Genomic DNA, 25,873 nt, shown 5'->3' on the forward strand with positions numbered 1-25,873 from the left:
TGGAATATTCTAGCTCTTGGTGTGATTCAGAGAAAATGCCTTAGGGGAAGGAAAGGTTGGAAAAAAAAAAACAACTAAACTGAGGTAAAGAAGGATCCAATTAGTTCTTCAAACTTAGTTTCCTAGGCGCAGTCTCTAGACTTTGAAAGCAGCATGTCATTTTGATTGGCTGGAGTTGCAACACTGGCCTCCCCAGCACTGGTTGGCCTCATCTGCCCTAGTCTCTCATGTTGTTGGACAGCTGAGAAAATACTGTATTTCCAGAAGACTATCATCACAACTGCCACCTGTCTTTTTTTTGGTACCAATATGGAATGATTTGTTTACACCTTTCCACATTAAATCTAGGAGCTGTCAGTACAACTCATATTGATTACGCCTCGGGACTTACAAGGCTAGAAATCTATCTACACATTTGTAAAACAGCAAGGCTTGGCAAGCCGGTTCCTTCCCAGCAATGAGCGAAATCCTCACCCTGTATTTCTGGGAGTCTCCAGGCTTTTTTTCCAAGGCTTCAGTGTAGTTACTTCAAATGGGAGTGTTCGGGGGCGTGGGGGGGATCTCCAAATCCCACCACCATGTTTCAGCCACATCTTTGTGAGGGATGATGAGCTAGGTCAAGTCCAAGCACCTCCCTCCCCACTTCCCTTCCACTGCCAAACACACACTTGCATCAGAACTGATGGTGGACAGGGAGAGGTGCTCAGAGATGTAATGCATATTCCCACTGGGACTAAAACGTGTCTCTTCTAAGAATAAGCTGGCCAACGTCAACCTGGAAGTGCTAATGCCATTTGAAATAATACAACAGAAAATTTCTAGGAAGTTTCCTCAATCTATTCTTTTATGTTTTGGAGGTTCTTCCACAAAGTGACTGTGCAGAGTCCATAAGGGATGTGAAGAAAGAGCCAGAGCTGGGCATGGTAATGTGGGTGCTTCTTGTTTTCCCGTTCTTGTCCACGGTCCTGCCTATGCCCATCTCTGGACTGTTCTGTCATTTGGAGGGTGCATTCTGCCCCATGCCCCACCCCCTATGAGCACACACATGGAACTCGTGCTTAAGGGGGGCTCTTTACATTTACCCTATCAAGTTCCTCACAACTCTTTTAATCTACGTTTTGTTTTTCAGTTTGTTTAGAGCTGTTAATTGCTCCTCTAGACAAACTTTTGAAAAGTTGCTTGTGGAAGGAAGATGGCCCCCTTGTCTGTGGCAGGCACTGTGTTAGAAGCTTTACATATATTATTTAATTCTCCTCTAAATAAAGAGATAGGCATTACTATTCCCTGATTAAAGAAGGGGAACCTAAGAAGCACAGAAGTAGCTTGTATGGCTGAGAACCCACCACGTGCACACAGTGTGCCAAGTGCTTAAATGAAACACCCAGGAGGCACCTGACAAATGTTTGTTGAAGAACTAAATGAATGAACGAATGAACGAAAACACTGGGCCATATCTCACAAGAATTCCCATGTGAGTACTATCATCACACCAGTTTCACAGGTAAGGCTACAGACCCTGAATTTAGTTGGGTTCCCCACTATTAACTAAGAGGAATGACAATCAGAAATGGGATTTGATTCCAGCCCCATCAGGAACCAAAACCATGGTTCTTTCCAATCTACCAGGTCGTCTCTGAAGAAAATACTACGGACAAGGCCATGATAAACCCCTTCTCCCTTTCTAAGCATGAATGGATGCTTTTTTAGTAGCAGGTACCTTTTCCTCACAGCACAGGCAGAAGTCACATCTGACACTGAGAGTTAGGAAATCACAAAGCATGAAACTGACTGGGAGAATAAAAAAGAACATCATGCAACATTACCTAATTGTTTAGTAATGTTGTCATGCATTGTCCAAAATTGGCCTGGAACAGGAGTACAGCCAAAGAGGGGAATATAAACAGATCTTGCACTGGGATGAGCAATCTCAACTCCAGCCTTTCTTATTCATACGAAAAGTGAAGACACTCACAGTGAACTCCCGGAACACATATTCAGGTACAGAAAGAGCCACTGAAGGGTCAGGGCCAAAAGAACACTGACACAACTCCAGCAGGGAATTAAAATGTACCGTATGTTTTCGCCTTTCAAAGCATGATTCCCTTTCCTGTTTTTGTTATTCTGAAAATTAAAAACATTTGGTCGGTGTGCCAGGCAGCAAATGCTGTAGACACCCCAGGTCACCAACACCCCTCATGCCATGCCAGGGAAAGCAATCAGAACAACTCTGACTTCAGAAAATCACGGCTGGGCTTTGTTCTCGACACCAAATTAATGGATCACCCTTATACACGATGGTTTCTTTGGATCCTCTCAAAGTTGAGAAAAAAAAAAACAAACACGACAATAACAAAAAACCCACAGGAACCAGAAATGATTACTTTAAAATTAAGATGTGTATGCTCGTGGCTTTGCCTGCTGCCTCTGGTGAGTGTTCATGCACGACGGTACCTAAGGGAGCACTGGCTTTGCTCACTGCTGGATCACACTAAAGGTGCCATGAATAAATAACACCAAGACCAAAGGCATCCCTCCCCACCAAATACTGAAAACAAAATCCTCTCCAACTGATCCAATGCAGGTACTGGAAAAGGAAGAGGACACAGTATTTTAAAAAGACAATGCACAAAAATTTAAATCTACACAAAAGATAAGGTAATTATATTCTTAAAAATGAGGAGGGGGAGGTTTTTCTTTAACTTGCAATGTGATTTGTGCAGTATTCTGTCAAACAGTTATCTCCTTACACATATCTGAAAAAGATTTATTTTCAGGTGCCTGGGTGGTACAGTTGGTTAAGTATCCGACTCCTGGTTTCAGCTCAGGACATGATCTTGGGGTCATGAGATCAAGCCCCATGTAAGGCTCCAGACTCATCTCGGAGTCTGCTTGAGATTCTCTCTCCTTCTCCTTCTAACCTCTCCCCCCACTCCCCCCCCCCCGCCTCTAAAGACAACTATCATATGATCTCCCTGATATGAGGAAGTGGTGATGCAACATGGGGGCTTAAGTGGGTAGGAGAAGAATCAATGAAACAAGATGGGATTGGGAGGGAGACGAACCATAAGTGACTCTTAATCTCACAAAACAAACTGAGGGTTGCTGGGGGGAGGGGGGGTGGGGGGAAGGGGGTTGGAGTTATGGACACTGGGGAGGGTATGTGCTTTGGTGAGTGCTGTGAAGTGTGTAAACCTGGCGATTCACAGACCTGTACCCCTAGGGATAAAAATATATGTTTATAAAAAATAAAAAATTAAAAAAAAAAAGAATTAACCTAAAAAAATTTTTTTTTATTTTACTAAATTTCAACATTCAACTTTTCAGGAAACTAGCTAGTATTTGCCTATCATGTCAACCAAATAAACTTAAGTGTATTTCCTTCATTAAAATAATGCCTAGGAAATAGGCTGGGGTTACTTTTCCTGTGTCATTTTGCTAACCTCTCCATTAGCATGATTCTTTTATCAGTGTTTCTCATAAGTTAGAAGCAAGCAAAAAGACACGCAAACAGCTCTGTTTATCTCAAAAAGACCAGTCAACAGTATGAACTGGGGTCAGCCCAATTTTCCACACCTTCCTTAAATACCTAACCCCAAAGTAAGATCTGATATTCAGTACCATGACACTGAGGCCCTTACAGGATGACTGTCAATCATGAAAGGCCCCATTGTGCTCGTTATTTTACACTTGCTCTGACTAGAAGCTATGCTCATACACTTCAGGAATTTCACAAATGAGGCAACAGGGTCCAGAGAGGTTAAGGGACTTGCCCAAGGTCACCGTTTGTAAATGGCAGTCTGGACTCCAATCTTGATCTTGACCCCAGAGGCCACGCTTTTAATCCCCAATGTCTGCCCTTGTTAGGAGAAACCAAGGAGCATCTTATTTTACAAAGTGAAAAATAACAGACAAAGCTCAGAGAAGCAGAAACTTCACAAAAATAACACACATAAGCACAGTTTAAATCGCTGCCATACATCAAAACAAAGAAATGCTCAACCAACTTACAATAACTTTCAGGTTTCCCTTAATATCGAAAGACTTGATCACCCAGTTGACAGACTTTTTGCACTTCAAGATCAGGATGAGATTTCTGACCACCTCCAGGTCCTTTCGAGAAGGTCTTATGTCAATTATTATATCCACCTGGAAAGCACTGTGAATGGAAAACAAAGGCAAAGTTAGGACCCAGATGCCAGAAAGTTGCAACTATCTCCTCTCTTCCAAGTCTTCATGTTTCCAGTGTCTGGCCAGTTGATTAAAAAGCTGGAGTTGAGCCCAGGCAAATGACATGTGCAAAACAGATTGTTAGTGCACACAAAACAAAATGGTTTTACATAACAATAGACAAATATGCCTGCTGATAATTAGACACTAAAATTTTTCTCCTTCTTGAGTGTGTGTGGGGGGGTAGATGGTTACTTAATGCATCTATGGTTTGAAATGGACTTGGGCAACCAGAGGAGTTTACTTTTAAAGCAAGTTGCTGTTTTCCAACCTTCAACACCTTCAATGTGTAACTTTCCCAATTTCCTACAAGCACAAAATCCTTCAAAACCAGAAATTTAAGTGCCAGTTTGGTAAGGAAGGTGTCAGGGAGGAGGGAGGCCTGGTAGTAAAAAAACAAACTAGGACACTTCAGATAAAATAAGAAGCAAAGGGCTAGAGAATCTGAATCTGAATAGAAGGTTTGCTTAAGCCATTAACATTTGCTACAGAATCATATCTGCATTTACTTTCCCAAACTTCTGGATATACAGTTATTAATATAAAGAAAACAGATGGTCAACCAAGTGATTACTGGAAAATTGATGAACACAACCCAAACTTCTAAGAATCCCATATAAAAAAGAAATTTTTTTAACCAAACAATAACATTTCTGTCATTCTGAATTTAGAGGACAGTCTTTCTTTCCTGGTTTTACACACTTGTAAAGCATATGATGAATGATATACTCAAATGAAGCCTGAGGCTTAATATCTAAGCACATTTGCCAGATTGCTTCTATTTCCATTCTCTTTTAAATTTTCCACAGAATTCTTCATGTGGGATAGAATGGAATCTTCCCAAAACTGATGTGTAGTTTATTCACTTTTGGAAGCAAAAATCTGATTAGGATTTGAAATCCCACTACAATATAAATTTACATTTTAAGTCACTAGTCCACAGGAATGCAGGCTAAAGTGGGAGAAAGAGCCACTTTCCCTCTTTTATTCTCTTTTTTAATTTCCTAATCATTCCTGACAAGGAGAGTTAAATTTTTAGTTCTGGGGCAGGAAGCTGAGAATGGAAGAAGGAGAAAAAGAACACAATGTAGAGGCAGGTCATATCTAGCGGCTCTCTGGTGTGTCACCATGAAGGGCACAGACACACACACATACACACAGACACACACACATACACCCCCCTCTAAAGTAGGAGTGCAAATGCGCAAGGAACAGAATTTCATTAAAAACAGAATGTTATTAAAATTATAATATATTAATAAGGCATATTTTCTAATTTTTCTTATCAGGGATAACCTCCATCAAGGAGATAATGATGGAGCATGAGTGAGTTCTGTCCTATAATTAATGTCCGGGAAGTTCACAGGAGGCATCAGAAATTCATCTAGAATACAGGGGATCTAGAGGCAGATGCAGAAAATAAAATATACCATTGGTGCCTTCACTCCCTTTTTTCAAAACTTCTGTTAATTCACCCAAAGCATCAAACCTCATACACAGGTAGGGCTCTATGTCTCTCTGCCTCAAGTCAGCAAAGATCTTTAGTTTCATCTCTTTCTTTTTTAAGATTTTATTTATTTAGTTATTTATCTGAGAGAGCGCACGCGCGCGCGCGAGAGAGAGCAAGTGGGGGGGAGGGGCAAAGGGAGAGGGACAGACTCTCAAGCACACTCTGGGCTGAGCGTGCAGCCCTACATGGGGCTGTTTTATGACCGGGAGACCACAACCTGAGCTGAAACCAAGAACTGGATACTTAACTGACTGTACCACCCAGGTGCCCCTTTCATCTTTTCTCAGTTCAACACACACATACACACACACACACACTCTCTCTCTCTCTTTACTTACCTGTAGGGGTTAGAGTTGGGGGTAATTAACTCAATGATGTGTACTTCCTTATCCTGGGGCTGGCTGGATATGACACAACCCTCTGCTGCTTTGGGCTGAAGGTACTCAGCAAGGTAATTGAGTGAGAGAAAGTTCTTTCCTATGTTGCATGTGGGAGGGAACACTTGATCTGAAAGTAAAAAAGCACAGGACAACCTGTCACGCCACAGAGCTATGTGGTAACCAGACTCAGAGGGAAGATGACAGTGACATTGAGCAGCTGCAGGACAAGGAACCAGAAGCCCTAGGAGCGCCTTAGAACTCCTAAGCCACGGCCCTGAAATGCCTCCCATACAGTCGCCAGTGACCTCCTACTGACCAACTCCAGTGGTCTCTCTGGGTCCAAATCTTCTCCTTTCCTGTTCTCTGCAAGACTGCTTTGTCCTCATCCACTTCCTCTGACCTAGCTCTTGTCCCTTTCCCTGCCCCCTCCTCTTCTGCCCATTCTTTAAACACCAGCAATCCTCAATTTTGGTGCACACCTATTTGGTACCCCATCCCAGAGATCCTGATTCAGAAGATCTGGGGTGGGGGTGGGAGCCACTTAGGAAGCTTTCTTTCTGGAAAAGCTCCATAGCTGATTCTGATACAAAACCAAGGCTGAGAACTCCGTTCCTTCCTCAATCCCCGTTTTATCTCGTAATTCTTCCCAGATGATCTCCATCACTCCCAGGGTTTCAACTTGCACCTAGATCATGGCTCCTTTATTGAGCTGCAGACCTGTGCTGCCTCTCATCTACCAAGCACCTAAAAATCCAATAGATATTTCACAGCCTACAATACTCAAAACTGAAATCAATCCATCTATCCTCTTCCCCAGATATGCTCCGCCCCTTGGATATTTGCTATTAGAAGAACCAACCACCTAATTAATTCTCTGGCGGACTATGGAGATATTTACTCATCACAACACTACAGATCTGAAGACTGAAGGAAAAAGTTTGGGAGAAACAGACTTTCACTCTTTCTCACAATCTTAGCACAGGTGACGAATGTTTTGATAACACTTTACAGTTTATAAGGTGCTTTTACAAACATCATCCCATTGTGCTGGGGGCTGCTCATCACCTCCACAGGGGAAAGCAACACAAGTACCCAGAGTCTGAAGATAGTCCCGCAACGGCACATGCCGTTCACACAGCACTGTGCTTGATGGGATTTCCAGCCAGCGGTTTAAATGTTTAAACAGAACTTGAAACTGCTGGCAGGATGACAGCTGGGACCAGTGTCAGGGAAGTTCTAGGTGTAGCAGACTTTTTTTCAGAAGGGGTAATTAATCAGAGCCCTGGCACTTTAATGAAACAAACTTCTGCCTCTTTCATTTAAGGGACAGGATGCTGGGGTTCAAATTCACAGGCAAGTTTCACTCCAGAGAAAGGGGTCAGCCCAGGAGGTCCCCAGATTGGGCTGATGCTGCCCTGCTCTCAACCCCCACCACGCCTGCGTCACCTCCCTTGGGCCGAGGTCCACAGCACACATGGCGGCATCCCGGCTCCAGGAACCGTGGCGCCCTCAGCACCAGGCCTGGACCAGATGGGACCAGAGGAGCAGGCAGGCTCTTCACCCTGCATGCCTCCCTACAGACCCCCTGGCTCCACTGACTCCAGCAGCTGGAGCAGTCTCCCCTTGCCAGTCCCGGCGGCATCTGCTGAGGGTTTTGCCAGATGAACAGATGAGGAACGCACACTGTGCTGCTGCAGGCCTGCGAATGCCTCCCCCAGATCACAGGACGGAAAATGATACTGGGTGGCAAGACTGAAATGGAATCAAGACTCCGAGGGGATGTGTATGGGTCAGGGACAAGCTAGTCAACTCAGGAGACTAGGACCCTCCTGGGACTCTGGCCTATCACTCCGTCCAGTCCACAGGTGTGCCCAGATTGCACCTGGCATACAGCAAGCACAAGGCATAGGTTTCCTGAATGGACAAACAATGATGTGAGATTGGAGACAAATGACAAAAAAAACTCACGTACAATGTGACCCTCCAAAGCTACTAAGAAAAGTTTGTTTAAAAGTTGTGTTATTAAGGGCTCAAGACCCAGAGGCCATTGTCGCTAAGCTGTATAAGCTAATCACTTTCTGTTGTGTGTACATGTCTATATATGAGTTCTTTTTCCCCTGAACAACCTTCTGCACGCCTGGCATCAAAACTTAGACCAACTGCCAAGCAGAAAGGAAACCACAAAGGGGAATCCCCCGGTAGAAACCTGGCAGGTTTTGGGAGGGGGGGGGAGTCACATGCGTATTTGTATTTTAGGAAAGGACTGACAAATAACTTTGCAACCTAGAATGATATCCTCTGAGAATGGGGGGGTAGGGTGGGGGAGTGGGTGGTGGTAATGTAAACTCCTCATTTTCCTCCTGTGGAAAGTAAGGCTTAAGTGGGAAATCAGAGGGTTGCTTGAAGTTTCACAGCTGGGATAAGAACTGAAACTCCTCAATTCTTCCACTCTAGGTATGCAGGTTATAGTCACAGTTCTCCAATATTAGCATGTATCTGAATCATCAGACATGCTTGTTAAAACTCAGATGGCTAGACCCCACCCCCAGAGTTTTCAATCTGGTTGGTCTTCGGTGGGCCCAAGAATTGGCATTTCTAACAAGTTCCCAGGTGATGAAAATGCCACTGGAGATACAGCAAGAGGAGGCTCATGGGCTGCGATCCCTGGATTCAAGCTTGGTAGAGGCAGGTCAGGTTCTGGGGAGCAGACTCATGAGTCCCGCTCAGTGGAGCCTGATCCATGGTAATAGTCAACATCACCTTGTGGTCCACCAACCCAACCAAGGACCCTCATTTCCCCCAAATGCTCTTCTCCATGCTGTCTACCAGGGAATCCTACCCAGCTGGTGGCTGGAATCAAGTTTCAGGGGCTCCAAAGGGGTTATTAAGGAGTCACTGGTTTTTACTGGACTAGACACCATGTCCTTTAAGTTCTTCCCTGACTCAGCATGTGGCCCTGGGGACATCACTTAATCCCTCACTTTCAAGGCAGGCAACAGCTACGCATAAAAGTTCATGCACTGTCAAGAGAACAGGTCAACATTCTAAATGTTACTGTAATACCTTTTCTTATTGTAACAAATTCTGGGTAATCAGCATTCTTTGATGCTACTCGAGTTCTGCTTCAGAAATGCAGACCACTGTGGGGGTGTGTGTGGCTTAGAACCTTTGCTAAAAGAGGTTCTTCATTTTGTTCCAATGGAACTTCACTTCTATAAGCTACCTGACCCCCCCCTCAGAGTCCAGAACAAACTTCAACTTTTGAACCCAACATACATCTAAAATTCTTCTCTCTGTGAAACAAATCTTCCCATCTGGGTGCCTACTTGCGTTTTTAGGATGCGCTTACTTGGCTAAGGCTTAATATACGGCATCAGGAAACAAGCATTTGACTCAGGAGTCAGGAAACCTGGGTTTGAATTCTGGCTTCGCCCCTGGCTAATAATGTGGATTTGAGCAAGCTAGCTTCACCCACCACTAACCCCTCTGTAAAATGGTGGAAATAATGGTTTCCTCCTAAGATTACTGGCGAGGTTAAGTGGGGTCCATGGGAAAGGCACCTGTTGCAGCCGTGTTGTGGCTTCTGCACACAGCACACACTCTAAAATCAGTGTCCCCCTTTCCTGCACCTGTCACACAGCCCAAGTATAAGAACGGGCCATGAACAAGCACTCCATAACCCGTGCTGTGCTGTCATGTAGCCTGTGAAAGGGGTGACACGTGCTGTTGAACTCGACAGAAAGCAGATGGACGCGGAAGACAAGACATGCGGTTTTCACATCATCACCTGACTACAAGAACTCATTCACGAGAGTTGTTATTTCTAGTAACTCAGGGGGGCTCCAAATACGCTCAACTAAAAATAATGATGAAAGAAGTTATTTTTAAAAATGGGCCTTCAAGCTGACTGACCAGATATTTATATCCCTCGGCAAGGCAAGGACATTAAAAATGGACCATCTCCTTATCAGGGCCACACAGGTCCTTTCTCCAGTAATTTTGTCCTTGTCCTTGGTGTTAAGTTTTAAAAATATATTCAAACACTTTTCCTCTGCTATTGTCCAAAATCTAACCAATGTTTTGAGACCATAAACTAACATTGGCTTCCAATGGTTGCAGGTTAACAGGTAAGGGGGTGCCCTCACTCCTTCCGGCAACTCCTCCTTTCCATTGGCAATCGCCTCCTTTCCCTCACCTCAGATTCTCACCCTTCAGTTACTCTGACTTCTGTGCCTGGATGTCTTCTAAACCCTACACCCCAACCTCCTCTCTCACCCATGTTATTCCCCATTTCCTACTTGGCTGTTACCAGGCCTGTTTCCTCAGAAGGAAAAAAAGAGAAGGAGGGAGCATGAGGGGAGTAGGCCCAATGATCTCCCGGGTCCCTGCCAGCTCCAACATTCTGTAATTCTAGGATTCCTTGCCCTAACCACCTGGTCTCTGAAAAGAAAAACAACTGAGTGTCATAAATCAGTCATTAATTGAAACCACATAAAATTTACCTTCTCCCACTTTAATATAAATGTTTCTTGCTATCTTGAGTTCAGTGAATGAAGTAACTGCTCCGTACTCCTTTCGAGCCCAATTTAACAGATGTTCGTTTCCATGGGGGAAGCTCCTTTCTTCTGTTTTTGCTGACAAGGAAAAGTTTCCTGATGAAAACTGGACTGTGGAACCCTGAGACACCTAGAGGAAACAGAACAGAACAGAATAGAATAGAATAGAATAGAATTGAGAAACATATTTATTGTGGAGCAGTCACGGGGAGCTGAATCATAATTAAAGAGAGCACTTATCAACCAATGGCTATTTGTCGATCCATCTTCTTCTCTTTGCTACACAGGCCGATCTATCTTTATTTTTTTCAGCAGCTGATTCAAGAAAACAGTCCCAAGGCTACTTCTCCCAGGAAACAACAAAGCTACCAATGATGCATGATGTCCCTAAGAATTTTCAAAGAACTCTGTGATGAGAGACCACAGATTGCATTGTGAATGATCATTGCTGTTTTTTTCTGATATCTACATTGAAGTGATTTCAAGTAATGGGTTTCAAGTCAAGTGGAAAGCCTTGATGAGTGCTGTCATGGATTTGTAGTGGCCTTCAAGATCAGGACAAGAAATCCGAAGTCCTGCTAGCAGGTAAACTTGACTTTCAGGTCGTCCATGACCACAGCATCTACCAAAAGTCAACCACCACGGAGACACAGCAAGAATCCCCCTTTGGTTTACGTTCTCTTGAACACGGAGATAAAAAAAAGAATGACTGGAGACTGCCAGTCTTCTACCACATTACACTGCTTCCTAGAAGTGAGTGAGATCCATGTATGCTACCGTTTATTTTGAAGACCCCCAAATCCCCACAGATAATGAAGTCAAGAGGCTGCTGGACTGATCCCAGTACAACTTTCAGGATGATTTATGCAAATACCACATTCTTGCTTGATGTATTTAGACAATTGCTGACCTAGCACATCATGGTATATATAATTAACACATACAAAGGAGGAAAATTATCATCTCGTTGCTGCACTGTAATCAAATTTAGTTGGTGAAAATATGCATGTCATCTTTACTGGCTAGCATTTGCAAAAATAAATGATTTTATGAATGTCAGGGTGAAACCTCAAATTGTCAGCAAAAATGTTCATAAATTCCCAAGTCACACAACTATAAATGTGTTAAATTTCACATTAACAATTTACCACTAACAAAAAGTACAACAGTTTCTGATTATAAATAACCGACCAAAGGCAGGGTGAGAGCAGAAATTTTGCTTATGGTTCTATCGCTTACAGCAGTGTTTTCAAGCTGAATGTACATACAAAATGGTACTTATCCTAACTATTGTTCTGGCCTTAACAGTTTCTATTCAATTATATGTATGTACAGTAGTCTCCCCTTATCTGTGGCGCACACCTTCCAAGATCCCCAGTGGATTCCTGAAACCAGAGACAGTACTGAACCCTATGTACACCATGTTTTTTCCTACGCATACATACCTATAATGAAGTTTAATTTATAATTGACACACAGTAAGATATTAATAATAATTAGTAATAAAACAGAGGAATTAAAACAATATGTTGTAAATAAAAGTTAAGTGAATGTGGTCTTCTTCAAAACATCTTATTGTACTATATTCACCCTTCTTCTTGTGATGATGTCAGATTATAAAATGCTTACGTGAGGAGGGACTCCTCAGTGGCTCAGCTGGTAAAGTGTCTGACTCTTGATTTCAGCTCAGGTCATGACTTCAGGGTCATGAGATCAAACCCCATGCTGGGCTCCATGCTCATTGGGAGGTTGCTTGAGATAGTTCTCTCTCTCCCTCTGCCCCTGCCTCTGCATGTGAGCTCACTCTCTCTCTCCCACTAAAATAAATAAATAAATCTTTTTTAAAAATTCCTCATGAGGAGATGAAGTGAGGCCAAAGACACAGGCATTGTGATGCAGTGTTAGGCTACCAGTCACCTCCCGACAATATGTCAGGAGGACTGTCTGCTTCTAGACCGCAGCTGACCACCAATCAAAGAAACCACGGAAAGTAAAACAGCAGGTAAGCGGGCACTACTGTATTTTTTTAAATGCCAGCAAAGAAGTTCTTCACCAGATTGATTCCATGATCTACTGATGCTATGGTCTCACTCTTGGTTGAGAAGTAGAAGCATTTAAGAGCTTCGGAATATCCTGAGGTCCAGGCCACACCCCAGACCAATTAGAATCTTAGGGATGGGACTCAGACATCGGAATATCTTGAGGGCCCCTGCGGGATTCCCAAGCTCAGCCATGGTGGAGAAGCCCTGCCTTACTTGGTACCGAGTGATCCATAGTTTGAAAAGCATTATTATAGGTCAGGGGCAGTGTGGGTACCTTGCAGCTTCCTCTATACCAGTGGTTCTTAAATGGAGTGATTTCTGTCCCCCTGGGGACTTTTGGAAATGTCTGGAAACATTTTTTTATTGTCACAACTGGGAGGAGAGGCTGTCTAGTGAACAGAGGTCGGGGTGCTCCTCAGCATCCCTGCCCCCCATTCTACAACTGCAGACCCCACAATCAAGAATTGGCCAAAATGGGGGTGCCTGGGTGGCTCAGATGATTAAGCATCTGCCTTCAGCTCAGGTCATGATCTCCAGGTCTTGGGATCAAGCCCTACCTTGGGCTCCCAGCCCAGTAAGGAGTCTGCTTCTCCCTCTGCCTGCCTCTCCCCCTGCTAGTGTGCTCGCTCTCTCTCTCTCTCGCTCGCTAATGAATAAATAAGATCTTTAAAAGAGGGGAAAAAAAGAATTAGTCAAAATGCAGATAGTACTGTGACTGAGAAATGCTGGTCTACACTATGAACTGACTGCACATTAGTAACATTCAAACATCTACTGGATCCCCAGATTGAATCCCCAAATTGATAGCCCTCTCTATGCTAGAAGCTGGGCTGTCTAGTACTTAATAAAGAATAAGAGAAGCTTCCCCGTTTGTACTGGCCCGGGAAGCTGAGAACTAATCATTACTAAGCTGGACATAGATGATGACCTCTAACTACGTAGTTACCCCTCCTACACACCTACTATCAGGCTCCATGAAGTGCTCCGAGGTGTGATAATGACATTTGCTAAATGTCCTGATGCCAGTTATATACAAGCAAAACCAGTGGGGACAGTTTAGCTTTGCCCTTGTTTGGACAATGCCTAAGAAAAATTTCCCGAACCGTTTACCTGCCAACCTTCGTCTAAATACTCCAAGGCTTAGCTACTCACCAACACTGAACTCCAGAGTTTATCTGGTTTTTATGACTTAAGCACTGTAGCAAAACCTTCTTTCCACCAAGAAGCACTTGTGCTAATGGAGGCTAAAGGACTTGTGATGAAAAGTCATTTTTTTCAAGCCTGTTACTGAGAAAAACCCACAACAGTGCAAAGGCTTTTGTCCCTCTGCCAGCACAGTTCTGAATGTTTAGGCAGGCACCTTGAATGCGCCTCTCTTTTGTGCTCATCATGGGATAGCTATAAAATAAAGCATTTAAGTATTAAGCATTTTACAGAGAATGCATTCCTTCAGAGAGGAAGGTGGGCTCTACCGTGTCAGTAAGAGAAGAAATAGGGAGCAACTTCGAAATGTATGCTCAAGTCACAGAAAAGCAATCTGATGGCATGGCCAATGCTTCAAGAAGGGTCAACTCCTGGCTGATCCCCTCAAGCACCGTCAACCCAGCTCAGGTCTGTGTTCTCCTGGGGCCAGCAGCAACTTGGCTTATACACTCACGGCTGAGGAATTTGGAGAAGGAGTGAACTGCCACTCCTCAGGCACATTCCAAGGAGAAGAAAGCAAAGCTGCCAGAGGCAGTGAAGTGTCCCTGACTACAGGTCAGTGGAAATTTTCTGCTATGGCAAGGGGTTAGTCAGCACTCCTGACCACCCGCTCTCCTGGCTCAGTCAAAGCTGGACGCCGACAAAGGCCTCCCCCAACCCCCACTGAGCTTTAGAAGGTAATGTTATTTCCATCTGATCCTTGGACGACCTGTGAGCGAGGCCACTATGATTTCCACAGCAGAGAAGAAGAAACCTCTGAGAAGCTGTGGGCCTACCCAAGGTCAGAGAGTCAGCACTGGAGCAAGACCAGAACAGGAGACTTCTGACTCCTGGTCACAGCTGGCCTCTGCACCAATCCTGCCAGAAAGAAGACCTCATCAGCTCCCAAGGCAGATTTCTGTTCTATCTGTAAGCTTTGCCTTAGGCCCACATGTCAGAGCTCTGCCTTCCAGACCAAGAACTCCTTCCTCTTCTCTCCCTGAGACCAGCCTTCAAATGTTGGAAGATGTCCTTTGACCCCGATCACGACTTTGGTTCTTCAGGGTGCTATTTCCAGCCCCCTCAACAAATCCCCAGATACTGTGGTTCTCAAAGCTTTACCAGCATAGTCTCGGAAACACAGCGTCTGGGACAAGACTTGGGGTTTGGGGTGTGGTCCGACAAAGGCATTGTGATGGTTAATTCTGTGTCAGCCTGACAAGGTGACCAGAGTATTGGTCAAACGTGATTCTGAGTATTTCCGTGAGGGTGTCTGTGCATGGTATTATATTTACATCAGTAGACTGAGTAAAACAACCTGCCCCTCCTATTAAGTGTGGGCCTCCAACCAGTTGAAGGCCTGGCCCCTCCCTGAGTAAGAGAAAATCTCCTGCCTGACAAGCTCATCTCCTTCAGACTCGGACACAGCTCTTCCTGCTTCTACAGTAGCCTGCTGGCCTTTAGATTCAAATTGAGGCAGACCCTGAGGATTTGGGGACTTGCCAGCCTCCATAATCATCCGAGCTAATTCAACATACCTCTCTTTCTACATATATGTGGACTCTTAACGAGGCCCCAAATCACATTAAGCTTTTTCATCAGCTGAACCCTGCTGATATCTCATATTCATTAACTTATACTTTAAACATACTTGTGACAAATATTTATTGAGCACCTGCCTCCCCTATGCCAGGTGCCACCGGAGAATCTGGGATAATAGTACAGAAGATGACAGACAAAACTCCCCATCCTTGTAGAGCTTACCGTCTAGTAAGGAAGTCAGAGGAGCACAGTAAGTCAGTCAAATATGCAATATCCTAAGAAGTGCTGTGCAAAGAGGAGAGGAGAAGGTTTAAATGTTGTCGTGGGGAACGTCCAACTGAGGAAGTCATTGAGCAGTTAAATCCCTGAAAAAGAGAGACAGCAAGCCCTGCAGATGGATATAAGAAGGAAAACATCTGTGGCGGGGACAGCAGCAAGTGTAAAGGTGGGGCGAGGGCGAGTGGGGAGGCTTGTGTGGCCAGAGCACTGGGATGGGCGTTGCGGGAGGGCACAGGTAGGTGAAAAGGTCAGAGGGGTCAGAGAGAGAGACTAGGAGGTCCCATCTGACCTTACCCTTACCCAACCTTACCCTTCTGGTAAGGACTTACAGTGTTTAGTCTGGGTGAGATGGGCCACCACTGGAGGTTCATGAAAACAACTAACAAATGTTTTAACAGAATTACTCTGGCAGCTATGGCCAGTCTAGACCGAAGGGAGACAAGAGCACAAGGCCAGGAGTAGACTTCTGTAATAATCCTGGGGAGAAAGGGTAGCAGCTCATGCCAGGGAGGTGACGGAGGACAGGGCGGGACCTAAGTCTCCAGGTCTTTATTGGGTCGAGGCTTTCTGCATCCCTCCCTTATACCAGTAACTCTTTCCTATAAATACAGAGTCTTGTATTTATTCCTTAGACCCATATTCGAAGTCTGTGGAGAACATATAAAAATCCTCACTCTGTTGGCTGTCAACATCGCTGTATTTCATATTTGTACCTCCTATACTTTCATCTGAATCCCTGAGTGGTGGACTAAGACCAGGCTAAGGTCTGTGGCCTTTCAAGTACACCCCCATGCTGACCCCAGCATGCTGAAAAGCACCCACTGGGGTCACAGGTCATCCAGCATCGACAAAGGAACTCCCCAGAACTGTCCTCATCTCATTTCTAAGGGCATCAGAACCTGCCCGGGGACATGGTCTGTCACCGTCGTCCCTCCACCGGTCAGTGTCCCCGCCCCTGCCTCATCTTCATGGCATGGTACCCTCATTAGAGTCTGGCCTGGGTTAAAGTCTGTGGAAGGACATAGATGTAAAGAGAATAATGATAACCAAAAATATTTTTTCTAAGACAATCACAACTGCAAAGAAAATACCGACATGAGTGAACATGGAATTATTTTTTGTTTGTTTAAGATTTTATTTACTTATCTGACAGAGAGAGATCACAAACAGAGGCAGACAGCAGGCAGGGAGAGAGAGGGGGAAGCAGGCTCCCCGCTGAGCAGAGAGCCCCCGATGGAATTGTTTTTTAAAAAAAAAAAGTTAAGAGCAAGAATTTTATATTTGGATAAAACAGCAGAAACTTTCCAATGCTATTTATTGCATCCCCCATTCTCCACCTTAGCTGTAGGTACTCGCCGTGCTACCATCTCACTTTTGGCTCTAATATCTCAAGCACTCTATACCTCAGGGATCACAGTCACCTCCTATCTTCCAAGCTGCCAATCCTATCTCCTTCTTCCAACCTGGCACCTGAGAGATCTTTCTAAAAAGTCCACACAGGATGATGCGAGACAGTATTAAGCATCTTAGCTGGCATATGACCAGAGAGGGTCTCTGCCCGCCCCATTCCCCATTGCTCCCCCATCTCCTCACCATACAGGATCACTCAGTGACAGACACATCCTGCTGCTTCAGGCTCCTGAGTCTTTCTACACCCTGCTCCCCACCTGCACTGTTCCTCCCAAGCCTCCCAGACTCCCCTCCTTTCCTCAGAGTGTAGTGGGGCACAGGTGCCTTGTCACACCTCTCGTGAAAACTGACAAAAGAACACCACCAGGAGGGCCATAAGAGCGCCCTGTTCATTCTAAATCTCCCGGGCCTGGCACAGAGCTTGGCACAAAACAGGGACTCAGGAACTGCTCGTTGAATGGAACTCAGTCCTGTTATTTCCAGGAAAGGATATGCCATAATTTCTTCATTCCTGTAACCCGAACTCCTTACTTCCCTCACTGCCCAAACGATCTCTTACCCAACCTCTAAACCCCATGATTTGCTTTTTCACCCATTAACTCCAACTAAAAACCAATTATGAAATCATTCAGTAGTTCCATGTCTTTCCCTCCCCCACCCCCCAATTCAGTGAACTTTCCCCCTGCTTGCTAATTAAAACCCAATCCTCTGACATTCCCTGACATGACAAACGTCTTCCTGTGGGAATGGACGGAGCGCTGAGCTACAAGAATCCTGATCCTTAGCAAGTGAGTGTCTACTAAAGGGGCAAACAGGAAGCACTTTATGGCCCAACAACCCCTGGGCTGCTGAGAGGCACACGGAGCTACCTCCCTTCCAGAATGCTCGCCCCTACTTAAACCACGCATGACATTTGTATTTTCGATTCTGGTTATGCTACCAGATTTTTTTTTAAAGAGCAGAACATTACTCTATCTGCCAGTGCTGGGAGTTTTATGACAAGAACTTACAGCTAGGCAACGAGAGCCAAGTTTATTATTTTTTCTGGATCAGATTCAACAACCTTGTCCAAAAAGAGCAAGAAAAAAGCAAAAGCAGAAGAGGCAACCAGCCCTTTTGTTTCCACACCTGTGTTTAAGCTTTAACTCTTAAAGTCCTAAGCAGATCCACGGAAGCCTCAAGATTTATCTCCCAATCCCAAGCAAAGTGAACAAATCCGGGCTGATGGGTGCAGTCACCATTTTCCTGGAACAGGGGCTCTCTGTTTTAGCACTTAACTCAGCCTAGTGGCTGACTCAGAGGCCTGGGGGTTGCCTCACGGTATTCCTCTGGGCCTCCCCCAAGTTGGTCTGGTCTTCAGTGAGGGGGGAGACGGAAACTTTGCTGATGGTGCCATCCCATAAGGACTCACCTCGTCCTGTCCCCTTCTTCCCGGCTCCCTGCCCTCACCTAACGAAGAATGCTCCCAGGCCAACAGTCCTGATAAAGAAGTCTCACCTCAAGTTTCACCTCACCCTCTTCAAGGCCACTCCCTGTTACCTTCTCATGGGACCTATTTAAAATTACACTCCGACCGGCCAGCAGCCCCACTCTAGCAATCCCGATGTCCCCTGCCCAAACCTGCTTCCCATGTTCTTACTGCTATTAGATTGAACAGTCACCTTCCAAACTATCAAATACTTCACTAATTTATTATACTTATTGACCATCCCCAACCACCAGCACAGAAGCTCCTTCAGAGCCTGGTATCTTCATCTGCTTTGCTTGTGGGGCTATCCCAAGCACCTACGACAGGGTTGTGCATAGAAAAGATACTCAAGAAGTACTTGTTTGGGGCACATGGGTGGCTTAGTCGTTAACTGTCTGCCTTCAGCTAGGGTCATGATCCCAGGGTCCCGGGATCAAGCCCCACACTGGGGGCTCCCTGCTCCTCGGGAAGCCTACTTGTCCCTCAGGCCACTCCCCCTGCTTGTGTTCCCTCTCTCGCTGTGTCTTTCTCTGTCAAATAAATAAATAGAATCTTAAAAAAAAAAAAAAGTATTTGTTTAATGAATCAATGAATCTTGCGGTCTGATTAACTGGTAGTTCTGAAATTCTGTCACTGAGAAGGATTCAGCAGTCATTCATATAGAGAAGCAATGGAGAAACGAGGAGGGCCATGACCGGTCACGTGTCTGCCAGTGGCTTGGGGCAGGCTGTACTTGTTCCACAGCTGCCCAAGACAGTGGCTGCTAGCCACTTGCCACCACTGCTCACTCGAAATATGGCTAGGGAAACTGACCTGTGTTGTAAGGGCGCCAGCAACTATACTGTGTCATATGGCACAAGAAAAAAGTAAATAAATCTCAATAGTTTTTTTATTGATTACATGTTAAATGATATTATTTGATTATGCTGGGCTAAATTACATATGCCATTACAATTAATTTCACTTATTTCTTTTACCTTTTTGAAAGACTTATTTATTTGAGAGAGAGAGGGAAAGAGAGAGAGACAGCATGAGCCTGTGCAAGCACCAGAGAGGGGAGGGGCAGAGATAGAAGAGGACTCACCACTGAGCAGGGAGCCCGAAGAGAAACTTGATCCCAAGACCCTGAGATCATGACCTGAGCCAAAGGCAGATGCTAAACCAACTGAGCCACCCAGTTACCCCATTTGTTTTACCCTTTTAAATGCACTAAAAGAAGATTTTAAATTGCCTCCGTGGTTCATTTTATTTCTACTGAACAGCACTGCTCTAGAACTCCCAATATGACCATAAGGAAGCACTGATAATATCCATCTATCCATCTGCTTCTTGATCTGCTCTCAGAATGTAAACTAATGTCAAGAAGCCTCCTCAAGCCCAATACTTCACAAAGTGTGCTCCTTAGATCACTTTAATCATCCTGCAGTTTCTGGGATGGGGAGGAATGCAGGGTCCAGGAAATTGCATTATAACCTTCCTCTCACCACTCCATGATTCCAAGGCATACTCGAGAATCACCGCTCTAGGCGCTAGATACACATATTATTTAAATTCCAAATAATCTTTGTCAAGCATGAACAGGATTGCATACAGATTGAGCAAGAATTCTCTCCTCTGCACGGGTAGAAAAAAGAAAGGGGGGGAGCCCAGCAGAAGAGCGTAAAGCCAAGTCATGGATGGAGTCACCCTCCTGCACATCTAAAAAGAAAGAAATAGGCCTTGTGAAATCAGAGGAGCCACAGCTCCCCAAAGATAAAGAAATGCCGGCTGACATCTCAGAGGAAAATGTGTTCCAGGAACTGCACAAACACACACCCCATGTCTCAGCTGTGGTCCATTTGGAGCTTGAGTTATCAGTCGGGTGAACGCCTGCTATTGAGGCTGTCTAGCTAGCTCTTTGCGGCTGCTCTGCTTTGCTTGCACACCCAGCTTCACATATTCATAGACTTTAGAATTGGTCAAGGGGTAGCGCGTAGACAATCAAAATCATCTCCTCTCCCACTTCTGTCTGGCCCTACCCCCCAACTTTTACCATTCCTATTCCCTTCCCCTGACCCCTGTGCAGACAAATCTCTTCTTGGAGTTGTCTGATTAGGAAAAATAGAGCAAAACAAGAACAACAAATAAGGCAAAGAAAAACACATCCGTATTTCCAAAACACCTGCCGTGTCAAGTATTTACTAGTTCCATTCTAGAGGAAAAAAAGATATAAAGTAGAACAGGCATTTCTCTAGAATTTAGGTTTATATGTAAATAGGATCTCTACAGATGGGCCCTAGGACTCATAACAGTGTCCACACAGAAAGGCATTGAGATTATGCTTTGGTGTATTTTGTGCACAAAGTCCAGTAAAAACAAACTCACATAAAGTACTGGAGCAGTACTGAAATATTTACCTCCCAAATGAGGACTAAACCCTGTACTCTGAAAGAGGAAAAAAATCACACGCTCTCCCTACCCAATTCCTGGGGGGGAGGGGCGGGGGGGGCTGCGCTTGCCCATTTCCTCCAAAGCCACGTGATGTGAAATGTGATCTGAAACCTGTTTTCTATTAACCATATATCATGAGTCAATTTTTTTTTAAGTTTGTTTTAAAGAAATAATAACTTCCATGCCCAGAACCTACAGTCATAATTTGTAATGCTACATATTCATGAACCATGTGATTATGGTATCTGCCGACCATGCATTCAAGAAACACAAGTCCATGCAACCATTTAAAAATTCTTGGGTGTTTTTTATTTTGCATCTACAACCAGATTACTTTCTTCTACTAAAACAACGTAAAACATACTCAACGCTTTTTCTCAAAATATTCATGACGGTCACCCTCTGCTTTTAATTTTTATTTTTGCTGAACTAGAAAGAACTAAAGGACTGAAAGTGCCCTCTGTTCTTAACACCCAACATGTTTGCACATGTCCAGGAAGAAAGCTCTGAGATGCTGCCACATGAGTATAAACACGCACAAACTTGAATGTGGGCCACTACAAAAGCAATACTCGAATCTCCCATGGCAATGTTACAGAAATGATAGTATATGTGAATATACAAAGAGAAGCAAAATATGTCACTCCACCTGAAACACAGATTCAGTCCGCACAAGTAACCAAATTAATGAAGCGTGAGCTGCTTTATAATGTACAGGGACCCTCAACGGTCTTAGAAAATGTGCTCTCCAGACTCCTAAATTTACTCTTTCTCATCCGCCAATGTTAGCAAGATTTTAGGATGAGCATGACCCAAAATTTAAAGTGCATGTGCCATCTAAAGGGTATTTTTCAGGGGAGCCTGGGTGGCTTATTCAGCTGAGTGTCCAAATCTTGGTTTTAGCTCAGGTCATGATCTCAGGGTCATGAGATCAAGCCCCACATTGGGCTCAACACTGACCCAGCCTAAGATTCCCTTCTCCTGGGGCGCCGGGGTGGCTCAGTGGGTTAAAGCCTCTGCCTTCAGCTCAGGTCATGATCTCTCCGTCCTGGGATCGAGCCCCACGACGGGCTCTCCGCTCAGCGGGGAGCCTGCTTCCCCCTCTCTCTCTGCCTGCCTCTCTGCCTACTTGTGATCTCTGTCTGTCAAATAAGTAAATAAAATCTTTAAAAAGGAAAAAAAAAAAAGACTCCCTTCTCTCTCTGCACCACCCCCCCAGCCTGGTACTCACGTGTGCATGCTCTCTCCCTCCCTTAAAGAAAAAAGAGAAGAAAAGAGAGAGAGAGAGAAAGGAAGGAAGGAAAGGGAGGGAAAACAAAAAGTAAGGGGTATTTTTCAGGAAAAAATAAAACGTTGGCATCATTACTATTACTTGCCTTGATCCTCGGTCTGTTTTTGCCCTCCAGAAGTACTTATGGGAAATCCCTCACCGGGAAAGATTTTTCTTTTTTTCTTTTAAGTTACATCCAATCTGCTAACCCGGGTTCCAACGGACACAAACGGAAATTTACAAGTGCATGGCTCCAAATAGGTTCTTAGAATTCCCTTTACAGAATTCCTCTTTATCAAGATCGATAATCCAAGTTCCATTTTATAGACAAGGAAATTAAGACTCAGAGAAGCTACAGGATCGGCCTGAGCCACACAGCTGGTAGAAAGCAGAGCTGACACCAGAACCACAGACTTTCTTTCCCACTAGAGAGCTGTTTTACTCCACTATCAAGGAGCAGGGAGCAGTCAGCTACTGAACTCAAGAACTCAGCAGAGCTGGGTGGACAGAGCCCCACTTTAGCCCCCTAGCAATAGAACACCAGGAGATAATAACCAAGAAGATCCTTACTGATCACTTACCAAGTGAACAAACCTCTGTTTGTGGAAATGGATTCCCTCATGTTAAAATGTGGAAAATAACAGGACCCATTTCACTGGCTTGTTACAAAGGTTAAATAAGGTAATATATGTAAACTGCTTGGAAGAGGGCCTAGCTCTAAGTGTTTGTCAAATGTACACATACATGTATACACAGCTTCAAGACAGGCCACAAGGGTCGTCTGGCTGACAGGCCACAATTCATTCCTCACTGTGACTGGACCATTGCCTTCTTGTCCAAACTGCCAGGAGAGGATATATGAACCCTGTTTTCAAGGGTTAGAGCAGTAGTGGCTCCAAACAGTAGGTCTGAACATGGCCCACCAGCTTGTATCAGCCAGAAACTATAGCATCTCCAGAACAGACTCTCTGTGATGAACATGGAAGGGCTAGAGATCAAATGGGCTTTTGTGGGCTTTCAACCAAGGTGGCAGATGGAGAAGCCCCTGACCTCTAGGTCCCCTCTGAGTCTCAGCTCACAGCTGTGTCATTCACCACCCAAACGGGGCAAGGCAGGGGCAGAGTGAAGAGGACTCCTTGGCCCAGGGGCATTCAGAGGCCATCTGAGGACCGACGGCAAAAACCGAGAGCAAAAATTGTTCTCGGGATACACATTCTACCTCGGACAAAGAAATAAGAAAGGCCAAAGGGACCCTTTCTTCCCATGCAGAAATCAGTTTCCAAGCCAGGGGTTGGATGATGGAGGTCTAGAGGGCCAGAACTGGGCTGCCTCAAATGAACCCGATGATTTCATGCCAAGGAAGGAGTAGGGCCATCACGCAGTCCCCACCAGAGATGGGGAATGCAAGCCACCTGTGGGGAATGCTTACCAAGGGCCCACTGTCAACAACTTATGAGAGGACCAAGGCATTGCCATGAGCTTTCAAGCCAGCCTCACCACAATCTCCCAGGAGACAGGTTTCTCTCCCTCCTATGACATGAAAAAATATTCTGCAACCTCCCTTAACAAAACACTCACTTCTTCTACTGAACAGTCCCTGGAGGCTCCCCACGACATTAACCAAGGGCACTAGCAATGTCACATTTGATACAACTGTCCAGAACCTGGGAGGGGGAGCCCCATCAGATTGCCAGATTAGCCTTGGACAGTAAAGCCTTAAAGCAAGAAACAGAACTCTCTGCGAAGAAACCAGCCTTCCCTCCTCGGTAAAATTGAGTTTATTTAACCTCAATTTGTTGAGTGAAAGCAAATCCTTCACAGAGATGTGGCTCAGGCCTACACACAGACATGACACGGCAAGTCCAGCCGAGCCAGGAAAAGTCGACGCTTATGTGAACCCTCCAGGACAGGATGTCTTGATCAGGAAGAATACACCCAGGCAAACCCCATAAGGCCAAGGGGCCACTCACTGGCAAACTTCATAAGCCTCAACCCGGCAAGTGAAGATAAATCCTAGGAAGTCTTCCAAGAAACTCTTTCTGGACCAGGATTGCCAGCTGAAACTGGACTCCTGCCAACACTCTAATTGCCACAGTGACATTTAGGAAGAGCTCTTTTACCACAAATGGGCCAGAAACTCGTTCCTAGGAAATATGGTAGTTGACTGACCCCAGTTCATGAGAGGATCAAGCCCTGTACAATTAGGGCTCTTACAGACAAGCCACAAAACCAACAGATAAGCAGCTTCTGGAACAGAAATGTATGGTACACAACCACTTGATATATCCCACAGGGCACAGTGAGTCATTCCACAAGAGACATTTTTTAAAAAGAAGAAGAACAAATCCTGAAATGTTTAGTTATTTCATCTGTCTCTGAGAGAGAATCTATCTGGGGAAAGCCTCACTGGAAAATCCGAAAGGGTATACATGGAGCCCTGGTCTGTACACTCCTAGCATACAGGAGGGACACTGGGGGTGGAGCAAGGAGCTGTGCTCGCGTCTGCAACCCTGACCCATACTGATCCTTGGCCTGCCTCACAGAGGGGTGTCTCAGCTTCTCCCACCTTCAGAAGCCAACAATGGTACCTCCTACACTGAACAGCAACTGCCCATCTCTTCATCTCCGACGGGCAGCTCCTCGAGGGCAGGCAGTCCACTCCACTTCTCTCTGGAATTCTCCATACCCAGCCTCACTTCCCAACAGCCTCCAGGCACTAAAAACCGGGTGTGGGATGAATGAACAAGTAGATGCATAAACCGTCATCCCAGGTATGCTAATCCATGTTTTCCTAAATGTGGGGAGAGCTGCCAAATAAGGGAAAGGAGGAATTTTGAGAGGGAAAAAAAAAAAATCATTTCCAGATTTTTAAATGTAACGTAGTGAAGGATATGGGAATTTTTTTTTTTTTAAAGTTCCCTCCTCCACAACCCAACGTGAATGCCTGAGTTATTCAAAGGGCATTTTTGGATACTACAACCCTCCGTTACACATCACTTGGAGTCATGAAAAGGAACGTGTGGACATGTGCCGTGGCATAGGCTGTGCGTGTCCCTTCCTTGAGCGGAGCTGAGCGCACATCTGGGGCTATTTAACAACTGATTGGAAATTTTGCCTTCTGATTTCCAGTTAAATACTGGGCACAGGAAAACAAATAGCACTTGTTTTTCACTGAGGCTTGTCAGTCATCCAAACTGCAGTGCAGACCCAGAACTGCCTGTGGTTTGGTGGCAGAGGCCCAAAATAGTTAGACCTTTTTTCCCCCAAGTTGAAGTAAAAGGAATAAACCAGATTTTGGCAACCTCAGGCTCTTCACCCACCCCTCCCCCCATCTCTGGAACACAAAACTAGATTTTAAATATTAAGCATGTCCCTGGTATTCATTTACATTTTTTCATTAGGATTAAATCTTGATTTATTTTTATTCCAAAGCCAATAGCATAGTGTTTGGTTTCTTTCATTTTTTTTCCCCCCTCAACTGCTCTGCCCTGATATTTACTTGGATTTGCTGAAGAGGCAATGTTCAGATTACCATTTTCTGTTTCCAATTAAACTGGGATGTAACATCTAGCAGCCA

At 44.8% G+C, this 25,873-nt stretch overlaps 1 protein-coding gene and 1 long non-coding RNA gene across 5 annotated transcripts in view; one reads left to right on the forward strand and one right to left on the reverse strand.

Moving 5' to 3' along the window:
* TGFBR3 (transforming growth factor beta receptor 3) overlaps positions 1 to 25,873 on the reverse strand; it is a 196,923-nt gene that overhangs the window by 40,102 nt on the left and 130,948 nt on the right. For all 4 annotated transcript variants that reach the window (XM_004752607.3, XM_004752606.3, XM_013056153.2 and 1 more), the window contains 3 exons: positions 10,620 to 10,803; positions 6,076 to 6,244; positions 4,009 to 4,156 (listed from right to left, as the gene is read on the reverse strand). In XM_004752607.3, coding sequence (XP_004752664.1) covers positions 4,009 to 4,156; positions 6,076 to 6,244; positions 10,620 to 10,803 — 501 coding nt within the window. The remainder of the gene's footprint in view (positions 1 to 4,008; positions 4,157 to 6,075; positions 6,245 to 10,619; positions 10,804 to 25,873) is intronic.
* The window catches only part of LOC123387362, a 43,939-nt gene continuing 30,649 nt past the window's right edge, over positions 12,584 to 25,873 (forward strand). Inside the window, exon 1 of the long non-coding RNA XR_006601819.1 lies at positions 12,584 to 12,675. This is a non-coding gene — a long non-coding RNA (uncharacterized LOC123387362). The remainder of the gene's footprint in view (positions 12,676 to 25,873) is intronic.

The sequence above is a fragment of the Mustela putorius genome, unplaced genomic scaffold, assembly GCF_011764305.1.
Source record: "Mustela putorius furo isolate JIRA1106 unplaced genomic scaffold, ASM1176430v1.1 tig00003853_pilon_pilon_pilon, whole genome shotgun sequence".
Lineage (NCBI taxonomy): Eukaryota > Metazoa > Chordata > Mammalia > Carnivora > Mustelidae > Mustela > Mustela putorius.